Here is a 26,940-nt window from a genome sequence, read left to right as displayed (position 1 = left end):
CAGAGATGAAACGACAGAAGATGTAAGAAAAAATAATTGAAGAGTTGCGAATTGTGAAGCCACAGGAAGGAATGTAGGTGGAGGTTGGAGGTGGAGGGGAAGGTAGATGAGAGAAATAGGTGTGAGTTAAGATGGGGCAAAGGAAGGATTCTGGTGATGCCACCATCCTGAATGGCAGCATAAGATAACAGCTGCTCTGAAAAATACTTATTTAGCCCTGTTAGTTTGTCAAATTATTGAGTCAACATTTATTGAGAATAGCTGACCTGATGAAAGGGGCAAGAATGGGAAGACGAGATGCAAACAAGAAACGAGCCGCTGATCAACCCAATAAACGAAGAAAACACAGACGGCTCACCTACAAAGTACAAGAGGGTGGAGCTAGCAACAACCCGCACCAGAAAGACGTAGAGCTAAGTTTAGCCACTGTTTTGGAGGAGATACGGACTTTCGCAAAGACACAAAAGAACAGCTAATCGATGTTAAGGGCGAACTCACCAAGGTTAATCAAAAAATAGCGGTGGCGGAGACAAGGCTCGATAGGGTGGAAGACCGTGTGCTAAACGTGGAGCAGGTGCAAGCTAAGATGATAAAAGTGATAAATCAGCAAGAAAACAAGCTACACGACCTAGAACGACCTAGAACTAATTGTGCATGGCGGGGTCAAAGGAAGCAATTTGGCGATGCAGACGGGAGAATATACAGATATATAATGTTCCTGAAGGAGCTGAGGGGTCTCTATGGTGGACTTTGTGGATAAGCTATTGCGGGACGCACTTGAACTTCCACCCACCACGGAGTTTCACATCGACAGAACGCACCGACCCCTCGCCCCGAACTCCCCCCGGAGACCCAAGAGATAAACCACGATTCATAATAATCATATTTCTCCACTACAAATGAAAGAGGAGATTTTGCGCAAGGCCTGGGGAAAGAAGCAAGTGTTTTTGAACGGGAGACAAATATAATTTGATCAAGACTACGCCCCAGCTGTGTTACAGAAGCGAAAAGTATATTCTGAGGCAAAGCGGGTGTTAAAGTAGAAAAAATCCACTTCCAAACTCCGTTCCCCGCCTAGTTATGAGTATTTTATGATGAAGAGACAAGACTGTACCAGACGGTGGATGAGGCGACCACTGACATGAGGAACAGAGGACTGCCTGTCAGTGACCACACCGAAAGCGAGCCTGGCTGAGCAACTGTCCCGCACTGCGTGGGACACGGTGGGAAGACCGCAGGGGACGGCCGAGGAGCGGGAGAAGTATATCGTGGAGAGACTAAGGGTCTTCAGAAGACAGCCTTCATCTTCAGAAGAGCTTTAAGTTGTGGAATACTTTTAAAATATAGGTGAGCTGAATAGAACTTAAAAGTTGATGGTGCGTTATTTCATTTGTTACGTCAACTGTTTTCCCCTATTTAAATGAAGGTAAATACAGGGGTGGAATGCACAAGGAAGTGTGTTCTGCCTTATGGACGGAGTTTTTGTTCTTTTTGGATGCTGCAGTGGGGGCCCTCAGCTCACAGATGAGAGAGGCTCTTCCCCACAACCAGGCTTTTCCTCAAGCCTAGCCCAGGGTCATCCACAGGAGAACCCTACCTTGGAATCCCACCTTTGTTTTTTCATATGTTCTTTTGTTTTTGTCTGTTCAGGGAGTAGATTTGTTATGTATAATTTATGTACCATGTTACTGATACAAAGAAAGTTAAATACAAATGGGTAATGGCAAGGTAAAATTCATTCCTTTTAATGTGAATGGACTGTTAAACCTAACTAAACGCTGCAAAATTCTAACTAAAATGAGGAAAGAAGAAGCCCATATAGTATACCTACAGGAAACCCACCTCAATGACAAAGAACACGAAAAACTTAAAAGAATGGGTTTCACTAATCTTTTTTTCTCTTCATATATATCGGGACGTAGGAGAGGAGTCGCTACTCTCATCTCAAGCAAGTTACATTTTGAGAAAGTTTTTGAAATGAGTGATAAGGAGGGTAGATTTATTTTAGTAAGGGGGAATATAGATGGGAATCAAGTTACGTTGCTGAATGTATATGCACCTCCTGGAAGTGATTTTAATTTCTTCCAGAGAATTATTAATATCATGATAACGGAAATGGAAGGCCTTCTTATTTGTGGGGGAGACCTAAATATACATTTACAACCAGAGCTAGACTCGGCCAGTAGAAAAACTCATGATACAAAGTCTTTACACATGAAAATCAAAACGCTTTTTAAAGAGGTTGGTTTAATTGATATGTGACGGGACCTTTTACCTAATAGAAGGGATTACACCCATTACTCGGCCCCACGCTCTCTGTACACAAGAATAGACTATTGTATAACATTTGGAAAGGATAAAGATAAAATACACACCTGTGGAACTGGAACAATAGATTTAAGTGACCATGCACCTATTTACCTATCTGTTGATTTAGAGCTACCTCCAAAAAATGCTACATGGAAACTGAACACGAGCCTACTCAATGATCTTAACTTTAAGGAACAAATTAAAAAGGAGATAAGTCTCTATTTAGAACTCAATGATAATGGAGAGGTCTCTCCCCCTATTTTGTGGGATGCTCTGAAGGCTGTTCTAAGAGGAAACATTATAGCAATATCTTCATATAAGAAAAAAATAAGGAAAAAAACATTTGAGGATTTGCAAAATAAGCTGAAGGAACTAGAAAGGAAACACAAATTGACGCTGGCGTGGAATACATTGGAGGAAATTAGGAATACTAGTAATGAAATCAACAATCTGGCTGCACACGAAATCAAGAAAAAGTTAATGTTCCTTAAACAGAGGCACTATGAAAGTGGTTCTAAATCTATGAAAGTATTGGCGTGGAAACTGAAAATAAAAGATGGCTGAAAGTACAGTTCACAGAATCAGAGACCCAAGAACAAAACTATTGAAAAGTAAATCAAGTGAAATTCAGGAAGCCTTTGAAGTATTCTACAGAACTGTATTCTGACGTTCCAGGAGGTAGCCAAACTCAAATAAACACCTTTCTGAATTCCTTACATTTGCCTATCTTAAATTAAAAATTGCACTTAATAGGCTCAAGCTGAGCAAGTCACTGAGCAAGGATCTGATGGTTATACGGCAGAATGGTATAAGGAATTTAAAGATGAGTTAACACCTATTATACTCCGTACAATAAACTGGGTTTTAAAAAATGCACAAACACCACCGAGCTGGAGGGAGGCAATTATCTCTGCTATACCAAAAGAAGGTAAAGATAAAACAGAGTGTGGGTCATTTAGACTGATATCAGTTCTTAATGTAGATTATAAATGATTCACTCTATCATGGCCAAACGGTTAGAATAGTTCTTGCCTAAATTAATACACAATGACCAGAGGGTTTATTCGGCAACGTCAAACACAGGACAATATACGACGGACACTACATATTGTGGACTACATCCAAAAAAAAAAATTGAAGCAATAGTGATAAGTGTGAACGTTGAAAAGGCATTCAACTCTGTGAACTGGAACTTTCTCTCTCGAGTTCTACATAGATTTGGCCTGCATGTCACTATCATTAAAACCACACAGGCACTATATAATAAACCTACTGCTAGAATTAAAGTTAACGGATATTTATCAAAGAGTTTTTAGCTAGAAAGAGGTTCAAGACAGGGATGTGTGTGGTCATCATTACTCTTTGCATTATATTTGGAACCACTAGCTCAATATATAGACAAAATGAAGAAATAAAACATATTACTATTCAAGGGACTGAACATAAATTGGCCTGTTATGCGGATGACATTTTGATTTATTTGGAGCAACCAACAAACTCTCTACCTAAATTGATTCAATCACTCGAACAATACGGTCAACTATCAGGATACAAGATTAACATAGGTAAAACACAACTGCTTACATACAACTACAGCCCATCAGCAGAATTAGGTACCCTCTGGCATGGCAAGCAGAACATCTCAAATATTTGGGCATCATTATACCAAGGGATTTTACAGAATTATCAGAATGCAACTATTCACCTATACACCAAAAAATTAAGGAGGATATAACTAGATGGAACCTAATTCCTTTCTTAAGTCTCAGCTCGAGAACTGAATCTATTAAAATGAACATATTGCCAAGACTGTTATATTTATTTCAGACTCTACCAATAGAGATTAATCAAAAACTGGCCTCAACTACCTTCTGCGGGAGAGAATTCCAGAGATTCACCACTCTCTGTGTGAAAAAAGCTTTCCTCATCTCGGTCCTAAAAGATTTCCCCCTTATCCTTAAACTGTGACCCCTTGTTCTGGACTTCCCCAACATCGGGAACAATCTTAAGATCTATGATATGCTGGTGCAACCCATCATATGATGCTCAATGGAAAATATTGAAGAAAGAACACTCGCCATTCCTGTACAAGCGATCATAGTTGACAGCAACCTACAAGACTCTATAAATGCTATTGAAAATCCTTGGGTAAAATGGACTCTTACAATATGGAAAACAGTTATAACAGAGTATAATTTAGAGAAATACATTACACTTCTTAAATGGTGCGCATATGACACAGACTTTACTCCTAATAAACTAGATAGTAGGTTTAAAGAGTGCACAGTTAAAGGCATAACTGCTCTTTGTAATATATTGAAATAAGGAACACTGTTAAGTTTTGAAATGATTAAAGAAAAATTCCTGTTAGAAAAACAAGACTTCTATCGATGCTTACAGATGAGGAATTATGTTAATAAAAATGTTAAAAATAAAACAGAGTCGAGTATAGGTTTGATAGGATTATTTAGGAAAGCCTATAACGCAAATACTGGTAGTAAAATTATTTCATGTATGTATAAAGGGTTACTGAATCCTAAATCACATTTAACCATTATATATTAAAATGAAATGGGAGAAGAAAGGAGGGATAATCATATCAGAGGAAGAATGGACAGCAATATGGAGGTAACAATGGAAGTGTACCAGCTCACGAAACTGGAGGGAGTTTAGTTGGAAAAGCCTGAGACAGTATTTTATTACTCCTTCTCAGAAATCCCATTACGGTGGGAACTCTCCAGTTTGTTGGAGAAAATGTGGAAATTTAAAGGCAGATTATTACCATGTTCTCTGGAATTGCCCTGCTATAAAAGATTTTTGGAGAGAGTTACATGATGCCTTACAATACATTTTTGTAAAATGTGCCCCTGGAGAGTAAGACCATGTTTTTTGGACTCATACCTGAAGACTGGCCAAAAAAAGACAAATACTTACTGAATATATTGATGGTAGCTGGTATAAAAGCTCTCACAAAGAAATGGTTATCACAGGAGAGCCCACTCTGAATGCATGGATGGACATTTCAATTGATTTTTATAAAATGGAGAAAATAACAGCATATGTTAACTTTAAACTGGATTTATATGTGTCACACTGGGAACAATGGGTTAACTATGTAACGCCTCATAGGCCAGACTTTATTTTTACAAATTTTTGATTATATAGTAAAGAAAGGATCACTCGTAGTGTTCGTAGTTTTTACTGTGTTCTTGTTTCTATATTTGTTTTGTACAAATCTCAAAAAGAGGCAATTCAAGACAAACATCAGTGGATGATGTATACATATAGCATTATACCTGAAACCCGTTTTATGGAAATGTATTTGATGTGGAATGCCAATAAAAGAGTATATTAAAAAAAAAAAGATTGGACAAAGGAGAGGGGGTGGAGGTGGAAGAGAAAAATCTCATATCCAAGCAGAAAATGAGATGCTGTTCCTCCATTTTGTGTGTGGCCTCTCTCTGCCAATGGAGGAGGCCCAGGGCACCAAGGTCGGTATGGGAATGGGAAGGGGAGTTAAATTGGTTACAAACTGGGAGCTCCAATGGGCTTTGGCACAACGAGAGCAAGTGTTCAGCGAAACGGTCACCGAGTCCACACGTGGACTCACCGATGTACAGGAAGCCACATTCAGAACATTGGATGCAGTGGATGAAGTTAGAGGGGGTGCACTTGGATCAAGGCGAGGGAGGATGTATAGGAACAGGTGTTATATCTCCTATGGTTGCAAGGGAAAAAACCTGGGGAGGGGGTGGTTTGGGTTGGCAGGGAAGAGTGAACCAAGGTGCTGTGGAGGGGACGGTCTCTGCGGGAGACATGTTGGAGGTGACGGAAATGTCGGAGGATGATGCGTTGGATGTGGCTCTGGTGGGGTGAAGGGTGAGCACCAGAGGAATTCTGTCCTTGTTCCATCTGCGGGGAGGGGGGAGCAAAAGCAGAGCTACAGGACACAGAGGAGACATGGGTGAGGGATCCATCTATAACAGCAGGGGGAAAAAATACGTTTACTAAAGAAAGAGAACATCTCAGATGTCCTAGAATAGAAAGCCTCATCTTGGGACTAGATGTGGTAGAGACATAATAATTGAGATTAAAGGATAGTGTCTTTGCAAGAGGCAGGGTGGGAGGAAGTGTAGTCCTGGTAACTGTGGGGATCGTTAGATTTGTAGTAGACATCAGTCGACAGTCTGTCCCCTCCTGTGATGGAGCCAGAGAGATTAAAAAAGTACAAAGGATACAAAGGACATTTATTATCACATACTCCAATTGGCATAGTGAAATTTGACTTGCCATTTGCAACACCAATAAAAATAAGACACAACATTAAAGAATTTAACAATAAACATAAAAACATCCCCCCCACAATGGTTCCCACTGTGAGGGAAGGCAGCAAAGTCCAGTCCTGTCAACCTGTTCACCCAATGTCGGGCCTATTGAGGCCTCCGCAGTCGCCGTTACTGCAGCCCGATGCTTCAGGCCCTCTCGCCGGATGATGGAACTCCAGCGTCGGCAGAACACTCTCTGCGGCTTGGAGTGTCTGGAACGGCCGCTTCCTCCCCAGAGACCGCGGCTCCCATAGTCCACGGGCCGCGCTGGTTGGAGCTCCAACACTGGCAAACTCGGCGAGAGGTCCCAGGCTCCGCGGTGTTTAAAGTTCAGCGCCGACCTGCAGCTGGACACTCCACAGACCGCAGCTCCGCGATGGAGTCGGTGGTCTCAGCACTCCGGAGCCCACCGCACGGCGACCCGGGTAAGGCATCGCCCGCTCCGTGTTGGTGTTTCAGCGCTGTGCGGCCGCCGAAGCTGGTCCTGGCCAGTCCCGACAGGAAACGCTGCTCCAGTCCCATTGGTAGGCCGCGAGGAAGGGGCGAAGATATGGCTCGGAGAAAAGCAGCATCTCCGACCAGGTAGGGACTGAGAAAACCAGTTTCCCCCTGATCTGAATTAGCCCAATACAATGATTGAATCCTAAGAGCCATAAAATTGGAAGGTGAATGTGTTGGTCCTCAACAGGATAAAGCCTGCTTACTATTATGACTTCCATCGACATACACAATCTCCATCGTTTAAAACATTCCATTCCTGGGCTGGAGAGATTGCATGCTGGCTAATTTGAAAGATACTTATGCTTCTATGTACCTCCCCTAATTTCCTGAGGTTAATTGAATCGTGAGCTGAAGCAGCAAGTTTGTGAACAAGGCAGGGTGGCCACAGGTGGACATCTATTTTTGCGAAGCTAATCGTGAAATGGTGTTATAAATGACCCAACAACTTGTGGTGTAGCACATTTCCCAAAGTACATCTTCCTTGGAATGAGCTGTGTGCTGATTTATGCATTAGGAAGGCCTGGAAACTTCTACTTCCTGAAATTCAGGGACAAAAAGTCAACGAGAGCCTGATTTTATTCTGGAATACTGCCTGGTTCAATTTACAGCACATCCTTGCTGCTGAAAGATTATGAAAAGCTTTCTGGATCCATTACTAGCAACCCCAGTGATATTTCTCAATTGATAAACAGACAACACAGCACTTGTATAAATCGCTCTGCCCACACTTGTCCACCCATGCCAAGCAGGGCACAGAAACATAAAGGCTTCTTGTCATGCTATCAATGCAGGGAGCACAGGTGACTTAAAAGCATTTATCCCTGTGGAGAACGGCTGAAGGCGTCAGCAGATGTTGCCAAGGTAGAACACGCTGCCTGCTGAGTTTGTGGGTGGATTATTAACACTGGAACTAACAAGGTAGCTCTTTCAGATGCAGCGCCCTGGGAAGGGGAACAACAAGACCGTAAGCAGATTTTATTCTGTTGCTGAGAGGTAACTGCGTAGTTACGTCCAGCCCACGTTCACACATACATCCTCATCCCATTCTCATGACGTACTTAGATAGATTCAGCCCGGAAACAGGCCCTTCGGCCCACTGAGTCCACGTTGACCATCGATCACCCGTACGCTAGTTCTATGTTATCCCACTTTCACACACTAAACACTTGGCGCAATTTAGAGAGACCAGTTAACCTTTAAACTTGCACGCCTTTGGAATGTGGGAGGAAAGCAAGCACCGGAGAAAACACGTGCGGTCACAGGGAGAACGTACAAACTCCACCCAGACAGCATTCGTCGTCATGATCGAACCCGGATCTCTGGCTCTGTGAGGCAGCAGCTCTACCAATGTGCCACCCTCTAATCTTCACTGGTATATGGCAGCATCGTGACAAGTAGTCAGTGAGATACAGGCCCCTCGGCCCAACAAGTCCGCTCTGATCATCGATCACTCACTTATACTAAACCCGTTTCCTTCTCCCCACATTCTCATTAACTCCCTCTAGATTCCACCACTCGCCTACACACTAGGGGTAATTGATAGTGATCAATGAACCCACAAAAATTGCCCATCTTTGGGACACGGGAGGAAACCGGAATACCTGGAGAAAACCCACGCAGTCCACGGTAACTCCACACGGACAGCACTAGAGGTCAGGATTGAAGCTGGGTCACTGGAACGATGAGGTAGCAACTCTACCTGTTGTACCACCAACATCCTGTGAAAGATCTTTTTGAAATCCACCCTTTATTTGACATTTGTTCACCCTCTGTGGGGTCTCTTTCTCTTCTTGTCTTTGATAAGGTGTTGATCAAAACCCATTTCCTTGCCACATACCTTCCCTTAGGGAATGTCTCTGCCACAACCTGAAATGTTCACTATGCTCCCATTCCCACAGATGCAGCCTACTGTATCCTGCTGAGTATTGCCAGCATTCTGTTTTTATTTTACATTTCCAGTATCTGTAGTTTTATTAATTTATGCTAAACGATCTTTCTAATTAACCTCCTGCATCAACTACTCCATGAGCTGGGAGTATAAAACAGTAAAACATCTGAATCTTTGACCAGTAGGTGATGCAACCTGCACCTAAAGCACACGGAGCCAGAATCGGATGTCTGACCACAGCGATGATAATGGTAACCAAATGCTTTACACAAAGTCAGACCGTGGATTTACTGGAAGACCTATTTGCAGAGTTACTTCAAGGACAACTGTAGATTTAATACCGGAACAAAGCAGATTTAGTACAAGGACAGACTAGACATAATATAAAGGCATTGGTGTGCAGTGTAGATTTACTACAAAAGACAAGAGAATATTTATGGCGCGATTTTATGGTGGATTTAATACACAGGCAGATGGGTTTCTTTTTTGAGAATTATCTACTTTTTCATCATTTATGGGACATGGGTGTCATTAGCAAGGCCAATTTAATACCCATCGCTAACTGCCCTTGACAAGGTGGTGATGAGGCAGCTCCTTGAATCGCTTCAGTCCTGATTCCCAGTGTGGTGGGGAGAGAGTGATTGTACACAAGGCCATTGATTATGAAGAAACAGCAATATATTTCCAAATCCTGATCCCCCGCACTGGTTCTCCAACTAGTTTCACTGCCCTCCTGATTAATTTTACTGTTTGTTTAGCTCGTTGTCACCTTCCCCTCATCCAACAATGAACCATTGTTCATATCCTTGACCACTGTCTGCTTTATCTGTTCTTTTCACACCTTACATGTTCTTTGTATCTTTCCATATCTCGTTTCCCTCTCCCCTGACTCTCAGTCTGAAGAAGGGTCTTGACCCGAAACGTTACCCAATCCTTCTGTCCAGAGATGCTGCCTGAGTTATTCCAGCATTTTGTGTCTATCTTCATTGTAAACCAGCATCTGCAGTTCCTTCCTACATGTTTCCAAATCAAAATGTTGTGACTTGGAGAGATTCTGATTCAGTTTAATTTATTGTCTTGTGCACTAGGGTGCAATGAAAATCCTTGTTCACATTGAAGCTCGTACAGTACACTGCGTACATGGTAATGATAGATACAACAATAAATGCATCAGTGGTGGAATGGTGTACCGGAGACACGAGGAATTGCAGATGCTGCAATCTTGAGCAAACACAAAGTGCTGGAGTAACTCCAGGGTCAGGCAGCATCTGTGGAGGCAATGAATATGCAACATTTTGGGTCAGGACCCCTCTTCTAACTGATTGTAGTGGGGGGCAAAGAGAGGTGGGGATGGTACAAAGCCTGGCAAGTGATAAGAGTTGAGGGGAGGGGGGGAAGTGATTGATAGATGGTTGGAATGTAACAAAGGCTAGAGTTGAAAATGAGACAAAAGGGTGTCAGATAAAGAGAGAAGAGTAAAGGCGGGGGGTATAGATGGAAAGGGGGGGGGGAGGAAAGAGAGCTGGGATAGTAGAATTGGGTGCTCACTAATGGGTGGGTGAGGATAGGGCACAGGAAAGAGAGAGGGGATAGGAGGGATGTTACTTAAGATTGGAGAATACAATGTTCATACCATTAGATTATAAGCTACCCAAGTGGAATATGAGATGTAATTCCTTTGGTGTGCACGTGGCCTCACTCTGGCAATGGAGGGAGCCCAGGACAGTAGGGATGGGAAAGGGAAGGGGAGGTAAAATGATTGACAACCGGTCGCAGATAGTGCAAAGATTATAGTACAATCTGAAGTAGTGCAAAAACCCCACTAAAGTGCAGTAATGGAATAACGGAATGAGGTTGAATTAAGTGTAAATACATGGCAACACCTCCAGGAATAGGGTGTGAAAGAGGTGATCGATTCAGGAGACTGATCGCAGTGGGGAAGAAGCTGATCTTAGGTCTGTACATTTGGGCTTTGGGCTCTTGTATCTTTTCCCAGAAGGAACGTGCAAGTGGTGATGTTACCATATGACTGCGGCCCTTATCCTCGGTGGTGGAGGTTGTGATTTTGGGAGGTGGTGTTGGATTAACAGCAATGCATTTTGTAAATGACACACGCTGCAGCTGTGGAAGGACAGAGTGTTTAGGCTGGCTCATGGGATAGCGACTAAGCAGCAGCTTCGTTCATGATGGTGTCGAGCAAATTGAAAGGTGTTGTCCCTGCTCTCATGCAGACTGGTGAGCAATGTTCCAACACACCCCTGCCTCATGCCTGGTAAGGGACAGGAAGGCTTTGGGGTGTCATGAGGTGAATCGCTTGACCCAAGATAACCAACCTCTGACCTGTCCTTGCAATCACACCATTTATGTCGTTGATGGTCAGGAATTGACAGTGGTAAGAGTCTATCTTCTTCAAGTCTTTTTTGGAGATGCAGCGCGGAAACAGGCCCTTCGGCCCGCCGAGCCCGCACTGACCAGCGATGCCTGCACATTAACACTACCCCAGGGACAATTTTACATTTTTTTACTATCAATCCAATTCACCTAAAACCCATGCAGGTCATGTGGGGAACATACAAACTCCGTACAGACAAGCACCCATAGTTGGGATCGAACCCAGGACTCTGGTGCTGTAAAGCAGTAGCTCTACCACTATGCCACTGTGGCATCCTTGATTTGAACTAGTATAGTGCACTTGCCTGAATGTTGTGTCCTGATTTAATACCAGCGTTGAGCACAGACCTATTGCATAGACCGGGTTTTGGTTTTTACATAAGGCCTACTTGTTTTTACTGAACTTACAGCAGATTGACAAGGACAAAAAGCAGAAATCATACAATGACAGAATGTAGGGCAAGGCTGACTAATCTAACCACAGTTTTGATTTAATCAGTGTATTACAGATTTGACTGTAAAACAAGGGGGAAATGTAAACTGAACATGTTGTCAGTGGAAGTTGTGTCTTGCTTTGTAGTTGATTGTCAATGCCATTAGGTGCCCAGTGGTTCTGTTGTGCAGTTGACTGCAACCATATAACCATATAACAATTACAGCACGGAAACAGGCCATCTCGGCCCTACAAGTCCATGCCGAACAAATTTTCTTCCCCTTAGTCCCACCTGCCTGCACTCGTACCATAACCCTCCATTCCCTTCTCATCCATTGCCTATCCAATTTATTTTTAAATGATACCAATGAACCTGCCTCCACCACTTCCACTGGGAGCTCATTCCACACCGCCACCATTCTCTGCGTAAAGAAGTTCCCCCTCATATTACCCCTAAACTTCTGTCCCTTAATTCTGAAGTCATGTCTTCAATCCTTCTTTCGCTATAAATTGTACATCTTCAAGTACAACGCACTGATTCTGTATCCCTGTGTCTGCACCATTAGTGTCCTCTGAGCCCTCTCCTATTTCCCATCAAAAAGCTGCCCTTCTGCAATATCATGCATAAACACAGGGCCAATGTTGATAACACCTCACCAGATCAAATATATCCAAGGATACTGTAGGAAACTTGAGAGAAAATTGCTTGGGTCCTGACAGAGGTATATGATTCACATGGGTGAGTTAATGTGAGGGTAGTAATTTAGTTTTAGAGATACATACGGAAACAGGTCCTTTGGCCCACTGAATCCACACCGATCATCGATGTTCACACTTGTTCAATGTTACCCACTTTCTCATCCACTCCCCACACATTAGGCACAATTTATAGAGGCTAATTAAACTACAAATCCTCTCACCTTTAGAAAGTGAGATGAAAACGGAGCACTCGAAGGAAACCCAAGTGGTCACAGGGAGAATGTGCAAACTCCACATAGACAGCACCAGAGGTCGGGATTAAACTCAGATCTCTGGCACTGTGAGGTAGAGGCTCTACCAGCTGCACCACTGTGCCACCCTAATGGTGTGCCTTTATTTAAGAAGGACTGCAAAGAAAAACCGGTGAACTACAGACTAGTAAGCCAAACTTCTGTGGTAGGTAAGTTACTGGAGATTCTGAAGGATAGGCAGGGGCTGATTTGGAATAGTCAGCATGGTTTTGTGCATGGGAGATCATGTCTCATTAAGATGATCAAGGAGTAACCAAGAAGGCTGGTGAAGGTAGGGATGGTCCAGGTTCTGAGATGTTGTGAGAGCACCGTCCTCCATCACCCACTCGGGCAAGAAGTGTGTTCCAGATATTGGGTGAGAAAGTTCTTTCTCAGATCACATAAACCTTTTCCCCTTCATCCTAAACTTGTGCCCGCTAGGTTTAGATATTTCCCATTATCTAACGTACAATTCTCTGTCCCCGCCCAATCACCTCCATGCTAAGGAAAACAAACCCAGCCTCGCCAATCCCTTCTCACAACTGAAACTCACCATCCCGGCTAACACCACATTTGAATCTCTTCTGCATCTTTTCCAGTGTAATCAAGTCTTTCCAAAAGTGTGGTGACAAGAAGTACACACCATAATCCTGCTTGTTTTTGTAAAGTTGTACCCTGACCTCCCAGCTCTTACATTCATCGCCCCGGCTAATGAAGCCCAATCTCCCATTTTGTGTCTTCACCACCTTATCTATCGCTCCTGCCACTTTCAGGAATCCCTGGACTTGTGCATCCAGCTCACTCTGTGTCTCAATCTGCCCCAGGGCCCCACCATTCATGGTGTATGCGTAATTGAGCTCATATCTGCTAACTTTTATGGGAAAGGACCAAGCCACCTTGTGAATAAATGCTTGCCACTGTTCTGATTTGGTTTATGCTATGAATTGGGTGCAAGAATAGGCCACCCATTCCTTATAGCTTGCTCTGCCCTAAAATAGGATGATGATGATGGATCTGACTGTAATTTCAACCCTGCATTCCCGTTAAACCTGCAATTACCCTTCACCTTTTCCCTCGTGAGTCTAACATGAACATGGTTCAAAGAAGATGTTGGGGCCTAATGCAAACTGCTGGGGTATTACAAAGTGGTGCCAGATCAAGAGGAGACAATAGTTGGCCAAGACACACAGAACCAGATGTGAGGAATGGCCAATGCCAAGAAGCAGATGTGGGTCACCTTCCAATGTGTCGAGATTGCAACTGCCCCTCCCTGTGCTGGAAGTGGAAGAGGCTTATACATTGCAAACCAATTAAATATGCAAGTTGAAGGTAGACACAAAATGCTAAAATGGCAGATCAACTGTCGGAACCTGTAGTCTGAACTTGGAGGTCTGGAACCGGAGCTGGTATCCATGAGGTAGAAGATGGAGGTACAGGCAAGTGCCAAGCTAACAAACGTCGCTGTGGTAATGGGTCTGGGTTAAGGCGTGGCCGTAGAGTCGGAGGACAGGAGGAATCACAGAGGGGGAGCAGTGAGAGAGAATGTTGCCTGACTCTTGTCGGAGAGAGGAAGAGAACTTCTTCATAGTAGACATACCTTGAGGAGATTTCACAGTGGAGCAGGCAATGCAAGTGATATAATTGGAATGAAACGTAAACTGAAGGAGCTGAACAATGTTTTCCGAATGATTTGCATGCAGGGAACACAGCAAGAGTCTATAAATTTAAAGTGATTTCAATAGTAACAACTTGAATTTAATGCTTCCCACTAAACTGCGCCTCTTGTAATATTTAGAGCAACAAATTCTAAAATCTCTTGACATTTTATTAACCTTGAGAAGAATTCTATTTTTTTTTACATCATGAGAACTGAAAGCAAACAATTCACTAGATCGTGGCCTGAGCATTTTCTAATGTGTTCACATTAAGGAACCAGTCACAGCATCAAGTCAAGTTCCTCAAGCAATGAGCAGAGGGAAACAACGCCTTTCACAAGATATCAAAGTCTAATTACATTTCATTCTTCATTGATTTCTTGAAATACTCTCTGCCTTTCTGGAAGTCACTGCAAAGCAAGCGGCTTTTTAGTATAGGTTCTGTATGAGCAAATAGTAATTGAGTTTGTGTAAATTAGGAGCTAATTATATAGCTGCTGCAAGCAGGAAAATAATGCGAGTAGTCACCTAGATGTTATTGCTGTCGAGAATAATCTACTATTCTAATCCCACAAGAATGTGGCCCACACATTTCTCATAGAGACTCATAGAGAGCTACAGCATGAAACAAGCCTTCTGCTCACTAAGTACCTGTACCAACAAGCCCACATTTACACTGATCCTACATTTATACCAATATTCTTATTCTCTGTACATTCTCGTCAAATCCCCAAGGATACTACCACTCAGCTCCATACACTTTGGGATGTGGTAGGAAATCGGGGCACCTGGAGGAACACATGCAGTCACAGGGAGAGCATGCAAACTCAACACCGACAAAGCCCAAGGACAGGATCAAGCCCGGGTCCCTGACACCATGAGGCAGCTGCTCTTTCAGACTTTGGGCATATAGTGACATAGAAACTAGGAATAGAAGGCAGGGAGCATCCAATGTCATGCTGTGAGTGTAATTCACGATAAACGCACACCTCCAGATACATGGACAGCTTCTATCCAGCTGTTATCAGGCAACTATTCTACCAACCATAGAGAGCAGTCCTGAGCTACTATCTAGCTCATTGGAGACCACGGAATACCTTTGGTCAGTCTTCACTAAAATATATCTTGCATTAAACATTATTCCCTTTATTATGTATTTGTACACTGTAGATGGCTCAATTGTAATCATGTCTTGTCTTTCCACTGACTGGTTAGCGCACAACCAAAGCTTTTCACTGTACCTTGATACACGTGACAATAAACTAAACTCAAATTCACTATTCAATTAGTGTGGGAAGGGGATGGGAATGATGGGAAACCTCTTTAAACTGGAGCAGAAGAGCGGGAGATCTGGTTAAATGGGCCGGCTGTAACCGGCATCTCTGGGTCCCAGTGGTCTTAGGGCTTTCGCTATATATGGTACAACTCGGACACCACACTGGGCAGTTCGATTTCTCCTCAGTATCCTTGGAGCTCTTATTTCTGTTGCTCAATAAGGAGCGGGTATTAATGTAATGCTCAGTACCACACGTGAAGGACGGCTTGCAGGAATTAGACTTCACACGGGTGTGGAGGAAACCCACCTGCAGGGAGTCACTGAGAAACACAGAGGCAACAGCTTACCATTTGCCTCTCAACATGGTGCCAATATGTCATGAGCTCTTTGCTGATCTATGGCCATTTTTCAGAAGTGACACTTTAGATATAAATGCTGCATTCCATTTGCCATTGAAATTATAGGACTAGTCTGTGGCATTTTAATGATTTTGGTGCATAATTTAAGTTCTTCGGACCTCCAATGCTTCTAACTGTTCACTATTCACAAAGTATTCTGTTCTAATCTTTTTAGTTTGGAAATCAATTTGCTCGATAACCTGCCTCTGTGAAGTTCTTGCATCGATCAGCACTGCCTGCAACTCTGCAGACCCAAATCACTTCCCCAGAACCACCGCCACTAACAAACACTCCTCACGTCTCATCAATGTATGGCAGCAAGTCTGTTAGCATTATTTTTCTGGCAAGTAAACAAAAAATGCTGGAGAAACTCAGTGGGTGAGGCAGCATCTATGGAAAGAAGGAATAGGCTACGTTTTGGGTCGAGACCCTCCTTCATCTGGCCATTGCTAGCAAGGCCAACATTTATTGCCTGTCCCATATGACTTAGCTTACACATTTAAATATATTAAAAAAAATAATAAATGAATTTTTGAAAACGGATATTGAAAGAACTGCCAATGTTATGTTTCAAACAAATGCCAGTGGGGTCCCAAGCAGTGAGGTACACCTCTTCTCAACAGGTTAAATGTAACCAAGTGACTCTCAAGGTCCATGTTGGTAACTTTGTTTATGATCATAAGAGAGCATATCCAAGACTGAAGAGACAATACTGGAAAAAAAGGTTCCTATTGCTGTTGATACAATGTTATTAGCTCAAATCCCTCTACTTTACAACTTTAGTTAAAAGCCAAAGAATGGAGAGCCAAAAAGAGGGAGAGCTTACCTGATTCGTCGATTCTGGGGATTTTAGATGGACTTTCTTCAAAGTCATCATCGGACATTTCCATCTCTTCTTCATGACGAATTTCCATGAGTTCTTCACTGTGTGCATTTCTGACCTCCTGTTGTTGAAGAAGGATTTGAGCATGAACATCAAGCAGCCAATGCACAATGCTAGCTCAGAACTTAACAAAACTCTCCTGCGTGGCTGCCTACAGAGCTGGTGTTACTGGGTGTTAGATTTTCCACGCAGGGATAGGCTGTTTTCCTAGGCGTTTGATATCACAAGTGATCTGCAGATGGTATTGGCTGCATGTTGCTGGGGGCGTGATATCATGTAGCCTACAGATGGGATTGGCTCCCGCTTACTTGCTATTTGATAACACAGGAGATCTTCCAATGAGGTTGGCTGTGCATTGTTAATTTATTCTCTCATGTGGTGCTTGTATTGGCTGCAATACAATTAGAAGATCAAAGTCATAGCCACCAAGTCACGCAGCAATGAGAGAGCCCTTTCGGCCCACCAAATCCATGTTAGCCAGTGGGTATTGGTAAATATCACTCCTGGTTTACAGAACTTGGTCTTCTATGCCTGTGTGACTGAAGTGCTTGTTGAGGCACCTCTTCAATGTTGTCAGGGGCTCTGCTTCCACGACTCTCTCCTGCAATGAATTCCAGGCACTTACTTCTCTCTGGGTAAAAGGCCCTCCTCAGATCCCTAACCCTGAATCAAATCTACGTCCCTATTTGTGTTCACCTCTCTTGTGGGAAATAGTTTCCTGCAGTCTAACCTGTTTATACCTCTCAGGTCTAAATCAAGGTCGCATTGCATTTTTTTGAATATGACTTCAGCTTCTTGAATCTCCATCATGGTAAACAGATTCATCTTCTGGGTGAGATTCAAAGAATTAGACACTTATCTGCTCCAATTGGCTGGGTGTCACTGTCTGGGTCTGAGTCACTCAGACCATTTCATATTTATATTTCCTTAGGACATAGGAGGCCATTTGACCCATCAATGGCTATGATGGGTCTCAGAATGATCCTGTCACTTATTCCACCCATATATTTTCATGCAATCTTTTTTTTCTCACATTCCCACCAATTCTCCACCCTCCTCATCACACACCCAGCCACAGTTCTTTGAGATGTAGGAGGAACCTAAAGCACCCAAGGAAAATACACATGGTCACAGGGAAAACGGGCAAACTCCACGTAGATATCAGTGGTCAGGATCAAACCCAGTTCTCTGGGGCTGTGAGGCAGCAGCACTGCTCACCATAACATTGTGTCACCTTTAATGTCAATAGTTCCAGATGCCTTGAAACTGGTTCTCCTTCTAGACCGTGGTGTGAACTTACTGAAACTGGGCCCCACAGCACAACCCTGTGAGAAGGGTCATACTCTCAATGCAAGGACAGCCAGCAATCTGTAGGGATGAGCACACATGAGTGCCTGCCTCCCCCCCATTATAATAAGTCACTTACCTTAATTCTTGCATTAATGAAGTTAAGACTTTCCATTAAAAATCATTACAGATCCAGAATGACACAAATGAGAGTGGGATTTTACAACCTTCTCCATCAACCTAATTAAGTGGATCTCCTGTGGGTTTTTAATGGAGGAAATTAACTCTTTACGTGAAATAAAACTGTAAACATTCTGTGTGCGGGTATACTTACATCCAATTTCAATTCACTCATACCCCTGTGTCTCCGAAAATGCAGTCATACGTATTTTGTAAATGTTAAAATCATGCTGATACTCATACAAATCAAAATGTATATTTCTTCCTTTGCTAACTTTGGAATTGTTTAAAACTGTGCGTTAATGAGACTGGAGTTTCCATAGCTTCTTAATTAGCAATAATGTCTGGTCTAACATTTCATCAAGTGCCTCATCGCAAAGTCAGTCATGCATGGCCCTAACAGAAATATTAATTCAAATAACTCACCTGAAAAGGTCAATTTATAACGTCATATGCTTAAAAGGCACTTTCTTCTCCACATAAACAACAACAAATTCTGGCTATGTGACAGACATTGCACTTAAAATCAAATTATGAATGGGTAAATTGATAGCGTGTAAGTATACACAAACCAAAAAAAAAAACTCAATTCAATTATAGTTTGTTCAGTGGTGTTTGTAATTATCCTATTGAAAACAATGAGATGAATATATCTTGGATGGTAGTGTGAGAAATGTAAAGGGGTTTCATCTGTCTGCACCTCTCTCTATTTCATCTGTCAAGGTCACAAAAAAAATGATAGGGTTGCAAAACCTCTTATGGTGAAGATCAGAAGATCTTACCTCCCTGGTCCATCCTCACCCTATTATATCACCACACATTCAGGGGTTGAGCTTGGTCAGTTCTAGTCAATGTCAAGTGTACACAGGACATGGAGTAATGGCAAAATGATCTACACTTTGAAGTAAACTGACAGACCTTGGTCAGTTGGGCTGACCACCGCAGCCTCTACCGCTGCGCCACTGGGGCGACACGGTGGCACAGCGGTAGAGTTGCTGCCTTACAGTGCCGGAGACCCGGGTTCGATCCTGACTACGGGTGGTGTCTGTACGGAGTTTGTGCATTCTCCCCGTGACTGCATGGGTTTTCTCCGAGATCTTTGGTTTCCCCCCACACTCCAAAGACGTACAGGTATGTAGGTAAATTGATTTGGTAAATGTAAAATTTGCCCCTTGTGTGTGTAGGATAGTATTAATATGTAGGGATCGCCGGTCGGTACAGTCCGAGTGGGCCAATGGGCCTGGCCTACTCCTGCACCTATTTTCTATGTTTCTATGCGTCCGCGCTGTATCTCTAAACTAAATAAACTAAAGGAGAGTTCATGAAAACATAAAAAGGTCGTAAATTATCTTGGATCATTGTGCAAAAGAAAACACAGTGAAGGCATTACTTCTGTTTGCACAAAATTTGCCATTTAACTACAAAACCTATGACAAGTTTGAATGTGGCCTCTTCCCACCCTGCTCAAACATAAATGAGGCAAAGTCAACAGTGTTGATGAAATATTCCACACAGCACAGAAACAGCGAGCTGCTCCTTGAAATGCTGATAGAAGCAAATTCACCTGGCCAATAATGGATTGCTAGTCATAAAACAGATATTAAATAACATAAGGGACAGAAGAACAGCTAATTTGGATTAATAAGGAAAAGAGCTAAAAGTCACAGACAAATATTGCAGAGCAATGTGGGAACAGTGAATCAGTGGCAGGACAATTAAACTTATTAAAATTAAAATTATGCTCATTCATAAATTTACTTTAAGCACAATGGAATAAGACCTCCATTATAGTAAAACTGTAATAATTCTGTGTACATACTTCCATTGAATTTCATACCCCACTAACTCTCGTAAGCAGTCATTTGATTTAAATGTTACAATTATGCTGATTTCCCTTCCATTGTTAATCTTACAGATCGTTTTGTAGAAGGAATGAAGTGAAAAAGGTGGAGGGATCAGGACCAAAATGAAACATCTCTTGCTTAAACATGCGATGTTATGTTGGGACATTACAGATGTACAAATCATTGGTGAGGCCACACTTGGCATATTGTGTTCAATATAACCTATAACCCTGTTATAGGAATGATGCCTATAAGCTGGAAATGGTGCCGAGAAGATTTAGGAGGATGTTATGAGGGTCTGAGCTATATGGAGTAGTTGGAGGGATTAGGACTTTATTCCTTGGAGTGCAGAGGCTGAAAGAGGTACATAAAATCATGATAGGAATAGTTGGGGTGAATGTTTCCTTTTTTCCAGGGTAGGGGAATTAAAAACTAGGGCCACAGGTTTAAGGTGAGAGGGGAAAGATTTAATAGAAACCCGAGGGGTAACTTTTTCCACAGATGTGATAGGTAAATAAAACAAGCCGCCAGGGATAGTAGTTAAGACAGGTAGAATAATAACATTAAAAAGACATCTAGACATGTACATGGATAGGAAGGGTTTAGAGGGATATGGGCCAAATCTAGGTAAGTGGGACTAGTTTAGATAGACCATCTTGTTTCGCATGGATGTGTTGGGCTGATGGGCCTGTTTGTGTGCTGTATGACTCTATGACTATCTAACTGCGCCTTTAATCCATTGCAGATGTAGTGCTTCGAAGCTCAGTTTCAAACTCCATGGAACCCAGCGAAAAGGAAAATGTAAATCAATTTTCCCTATTCCAACTCCATGATGCTTCTTCTCTGGAAAAGCATCCCTCTCATTGAAGATAAAATTGAGAGGTAGAAAACGGCGTTTATTGAATGGACACCCATCGACAAAAGATCAAAAACAAAAACAAGTGGAAGTTTCGATCTTAGACTTGTAAACCAAGATAGGTTTCACACAAAAAGGACATTCTCGGAAAGGAATTCTCTCCTGGACCACAGCACCCAAATAAAAAAGGCCACAAAAATTTGTTCAAAGTCTACTTCTAGCTGAGTTTCTGAACCTCAATCAAAGGGTTTACTGAAGCAGAACCAGTGAATCGTGGAGAAATACCAGAATGCAGATCAAAGTCAAGCCGAGAGGACTTCTAATGATTGTCATATTGGGTGCTGCAACTGGGTTTAATGAAGTTTGTCATCATATACTTCTTGTAGATTGGTTCCCACTGCTTTCCCAGTTACTCCTCTTAACTTGTGTCTGACACTATCATTTCCCAAATTATCTTGGTCGTACCTATTGGAGACAGCATGGGTAAGGATTTCTAATGGTTGTTCCCACTGCTGCTTTGTTGGGGACATACAAATATAAAGATTGGGAGCTGGAGGAGGCCATTCAGTTCCTCAAGCCAGCTCTGACACTTATCAAGATCAAGGCTGATATCTCTCCAGGTGCCACTTCCCAGGAGTGTCCCGAGTACTGAGAACGTTGCTGATGGATGCAATGGATGACGGGGGAAGTACACGGAGGCAAACTCTGGGCAATGTCTTGGTCTGCCCGTTCACCCCCTTTCTACTGGTCACTCCAGGCCTGTGATACCTTATCCCAGTACAATTGCAAGAGTCCTCTATGATGATTCAGAGGTACACCAGAGTGGTGTGCAGGCAGACAGAAACACTGACCTTGATCCTTTTAGGTGGGAACATTGGCTGGATGGTGGGGGCAGGCTTAGAGACTCCTGAAAATGCCAAGAAGATACAGGACTTGTGAGATTTAAGCCAGATTTCATCACCAAATGTTTCACTCACATTCGTGCTCAACAACAATAGACAGTACTGAATGGTCCACCCATTTGTTAGGGTATAGTCCTGATCGTCCAACCTATCTCATTGCAGATCTTGCACTTTTTCTGTGCAACTGTCATGCAATAATGCTTTGACATTATTCTGCTCTTTGGTATTTCTCTATTTGCACTATCTGTCGTATTTATGTATGGTTTGATCGTGCTCATGCACAGTGTGATTGAACAGCATAGCACACAAATTCAGCTTTTTACTGTATCTGGTACATGGGCATGGCAGGTGTGTCTGTATCTGGGCATGACGGGTGATGGTTATCAGATTGGCTGACAGCAGGGTCGGGGTGTGCAGGAAAGAACTGCAGATGCTGGTTTAAACCGAAGATAGACACAAAATGCTGGAGTGTGTTTGTGTGTGTGTCTCCTCAGGGCCACAGAGTGGAAATGCAAATTATGCCATTGCTCGACCCGAGACGCCACCTTCTCTCCAGAGTTGCTGCCTGTCCCGTTGAGTTACTCCAGCATTTTATGTCTAGCAGGTCGGGGGTCTGGGAACGGTCAGACAGCAGCAGCTAGCAAGGGATAGATCTGTTCACAAGCAATGCTATCTGTTCAGACTTAGGAAGAGCAGATGGAGGGCTGGTGTGACCTAATTCAACAGCTACAATTGAAGACCATCCTCTCCACAACTCAGGTGGTGCAAGCGGAGGTTCCACATGCCCCAATGTTCTCCCGTGCTCCAGGCCCACTGTGACACACATACGCTCACATGCACAAAATGTTCCGAGACTATGCCTCCTCATTCCACATACAGGAGCATCCACAGATTGCACAGTGTTGGGAGAAATGCCTGCTATAGAGTCAGAAATTTGTACTGCTTGGAGACACCCTTCAGCCCACCACACCCATGCCGAGTATCTGCACAAAAGCCATTGTGCATTAGGTCTGTATCCTTCTATATCTTGCCAAATCTAATGTCTAATTGTCTCTTCAACATAGTGATTGTGTTTGAATCCACTACCTTCGCTGGTCGCACATTGCAGGTATCCACCACTCTCTGCGGAAAATAAACCTTCCTTTCAAATCTCTCTTTAGGACTCTATCATCTCACTTTAAACCAATGCTTTCTTGTTTTTGATACCCTCTACCATTAGAAAAAGATTCTGACTCTCGATCCTATTGATGCCCAGGAAGCACCCGGACTAGAAACAATGTTCTTAACATTTAAATGGAGACATCAACTATTAACTTGTTATGACCAAAACCCCAGTCATAACTGGGTTGGGAGGCGGCTCAGTGGTGACATATCTGTCTGATGAAAGGTGTCCACTCAAAATGTCACCTAGTCCTTTTCTGCAGAGATGCTGCCTGACCTACTGAGTTACTCCAGCCGTTTGTGCCTATCTACAGTGCTGACACAGATAGTGCTGCTGCATCACGGCTCCAGTGACTCGGGTTTGATTTGGTACTATCTGTGTGGAGTTTGCACATTTTCCCTCTACCTGCGTGGGTTTCCCCTGACTGGTCCGGATTCCTCTCACATCCCAATAACATGTTCATGGTTTAATTGCCTGCTCTAAGTTAACCCTCATTTGGGTGGGTGGCTGAAGATTCAGGAAGTGAGTTGATGATGATGTGAGAGAATATCAGTTGCAAGGATACACGGAAATAAGCAGAGGGGGGTTGGTACTGATGGGATTGCTCTGCTCTGAGCCAGCATGGACTCATTGGGCCTAATGGCCTCTTTTCTAACAACAAGGTTATGAAGCATTAAAAGTTAGCTCTGTTTAGTTTTAACTTTCTAATTATATTAATCCTGAGGGAAACTACCTGGAAGTCAATCTCTGTGGATAGCTCCCGGCCCAGGAAGGACCTTGAAAATGACGATAAAATGTTTTAATTTAGAGAATAATGAAATGATCCATATGCTTGTTGTGTGAATAAAGGTTTGGTTAAATGGAACAAAATTCAAGGACATGACCGAAAGGGCGAGCAGGGAAGAGTGATTAAAAGAGTTACATTTGAGTGTTAATGGGCTTTGCAAAGGTATTAAAATTGCACTAGAAACTAAAGTAATGTGCAAATCCTACCTCATTTAGAAGCCATTGGCAGATTTAAGTGGGCACTTTCCTGGATTTCAGCTGCTTTCATTTGCTTTAAAATAACATTGAAATGTGACTTGTTTGAATATTGTTCTTCCAGCTCCATGGTTTGGCAGTGAAATGGCACAAAGAGTAGGGTGAAATTACCTCTCTATATTTTGATGTCTGATGTCAAACGTGTCTATCAGTTACTTGAGGGAACACAATCTGCCCATTGCTCTATGAAATGAAATTCCTAACCTAAATAACAAGACAATACACTATCAATTGAAAGCAGCTCATCAGCCTAAGTGGTGTATGTCTGTTGCTGATGCCATGTATCAATTTGGCTGCAGGGATTCCAATAACAATGCACAACATGAAGCATCAATATAGAGGGGAAATGCCGATGCCTTTGAGCAACAGTAATGCTTCGAACACTAACAGCAAGCTATAATGCGCAACTTAGCAAATATAGTCTAGAAGCAAGTGATACTGATAGAAATGGAAGAAGATTAGTTTACCAACCTCAGCTTGCTTTCGCCATATATCAATGTTCTTGCGTTGAGCTTTCGAGAAATGGTCCCATGCCTTTTGCTTCGAAGCGGCCTTGAAAACGGCCACAATCTGCTCAACTTTGGTAAACAAGGAAGTCAAAGAAAACAACCAGTTTACGATTTGATCAGAAACGTAAAACAAAGCAGAGACACACTGGGGCTGGGAATGTACTGCCTCTACTCATGGTTACAGGCACCGGATCATCCTCAGCAAGAACAAGCTGCTTTTAACAGTTCAACAGCACACAGCGTGCCGCAGTTACAAGCAAGATTACATGGCGCCTTTAACTCTGCCAACTAATGTCTCTGTCATACTTACAGTGTGCCAAATGAAGATGGACTCTCTTCAAGCCTCAGTGTCTCCACCATATTTCTATACGTTTTGCAATTGACATAGAGTTACAATCTATACGTTTTGCAATTGAACATGGTTCAGACCTCCTGTTGGGGCGGCACAGTGGCGTAATTAATGTTTTGCTACCTCAAGGTGACTCGGGTTCGATCCTGACCTTGGGTGTTGTCTGTGTGGAGTTTGCATGTTTTGCCTGTGACTACATGGGTTTCTAAATTATCTCTAGTGTATAGATGAGTGGTGGAATCTGGGGAGAATGAAGTGAATGTGAGGATTCGTATGGGATTTTTTATTCATTCAAAGGATGTGGGCTTTGCACGCTAAGCTAGCATGTAATTGCTCATCTTTAATTACCCTTGAGAAGATCATCATGATCTACCCTTTTAAACTGCTGCCGTCATTATGGCGTGACCTTACCCTCAATGCTGTTAAGAAGGGAATTCCAGGATTTAGACTCAGACAGTGGGAACGGGGATATATTTACAAGTCAGGATGTTGTGGCTTGGGGATGATTTCCAGATGGTGATGCACATTTACACAAGAACATCAGGAAATAGGAGCAGAGGGAGGCCACCAAGCCCCTCAGGCCTGCTTCCCTTTCAAATGATCATGGCTGATCTATGCTGGCCTCCACTCCTCTTCTGCACCCATTCTCCAGCACCCTCATATATTTATCTCACACTCTAGAGACAATTTAAAGTGACCAAAAAAACCACAAGGAAAAAAGAGAGCACTCAGATAAATCTCACAGCCACAGGAATAACATGTAAACTTCACACAGAAAGCACTAGAGGTCAGGATCGAACCTGCGTTGCTGAAACCTTGAGGCAGCAGCTCTACCTACTACTCGACTCTTCCACCCTGGGTTACTGACGGATAGAGGCTAACCAGTTATGATGAGAATAAGAGAAGATTTCAACTGGAGAAAACTTCAGAATTCTATTCAAACAAATGAAAGGAACTGTGCATTTATAATGTTCCAATAAGGAATATATATATCTGTTCATTAAAACCCCACTCTTTCAATATTTCAAACAAACGTTGTTCCTAGGTTTCCTGCTGATGATATCCTATTCTAAATCCTAATATTTTAGGAGCTACCTGAAGGCTGAATTTTAATTTCCTGATGTATGTGAGCAGTGGGTTCAAAGAGCTTCTGAGGAAGTGTTAAAGAATGTTGAGCCTGGCTGGTCAAAGGCAACTCCAAATGTAATCAGCTGTGTTGTTTCTGAAGATGGGATGCCCAGTAGAATGGTGTCTGGATGATCAGTGTTATTTCCGCAGAGGCGATGTTGGAGAATGGATGAGAGGAAGAATTCCAGTAGTGGACCCCAGGATGAGTGTCTGGAAGCAGCCCACGAGGTCAGTCACAGCAGCAGGTTACAGTTGCATGGATCTGAAGCCCAGCATAGTCTATCGATCCCAGTGCAAACCCAACAGCACATCGGTATGTGTGTTATTCTGTTTCTGCAAATCTGATCCAACAGCTCGTGCTTTTGAGATACTCTCCCCCTGTTGCTGCTGTAGGACATCCAAATAACATTGGATTTCCCTGGATATTAAGGACGGTGCGGAACTTTCCAATCCATGTACATGATAACTTCATTAATCCAGTACACTCAGGATTTTGGTAGATTGGCAGATTCAGATCCAGATTTGTTTATTGCCCTATACTCCAGTTCCCTGCTCACATGGAGTACATTATATACATGATAATGATAGATACAATGAATGCAAAGCAACAGAATAGTGCAAAGATTGTTGTGG

The 26,940-nt window shown here is 42.8% G+C and overlaps 1 protein-coding gene across 1 annotated transcript in view; it reads right to left on the bottom strand.

Annotated features, from left to right (window-relative positions):
- enox1 (ecto-NOX disulfide-thiol exchanger 1) overlaps positions 1-26,940 on the bottom strand; it is a 183,290-nt gene that overhangs the window by 71,863 nt on the left and 84,487 nt on the right. Inside the window, 2 exon segments of the mRNA XM_055644792.1 lie at positions 16,993-17,110; positions 24,793-24,899. Coding sequence (XP_055500767.1) covers positions 16,993-17,110; positions 24,793-24,899 — 225 coding nt within the window.

Source organism: Leucoraja erinacea, chromosome 13 (genome assembly GCF_028641065.1).
Source record: "Leucoraja erinacea ecotype New England chromosome 13, Leri_hhj_1, whole genome shotgun sequence".
NCBI lineage: Eukaryota > Metazoa > Chordata > Chondrichthyes > Rajiformes > Rajidae > Leucoraja > Leucoraja erinaceus.
The sequence above is the reverse complement of the archived record's forward strand: the minus strand, read 5'-3'. Positions and strand labels throughout refer to the sequence as shown.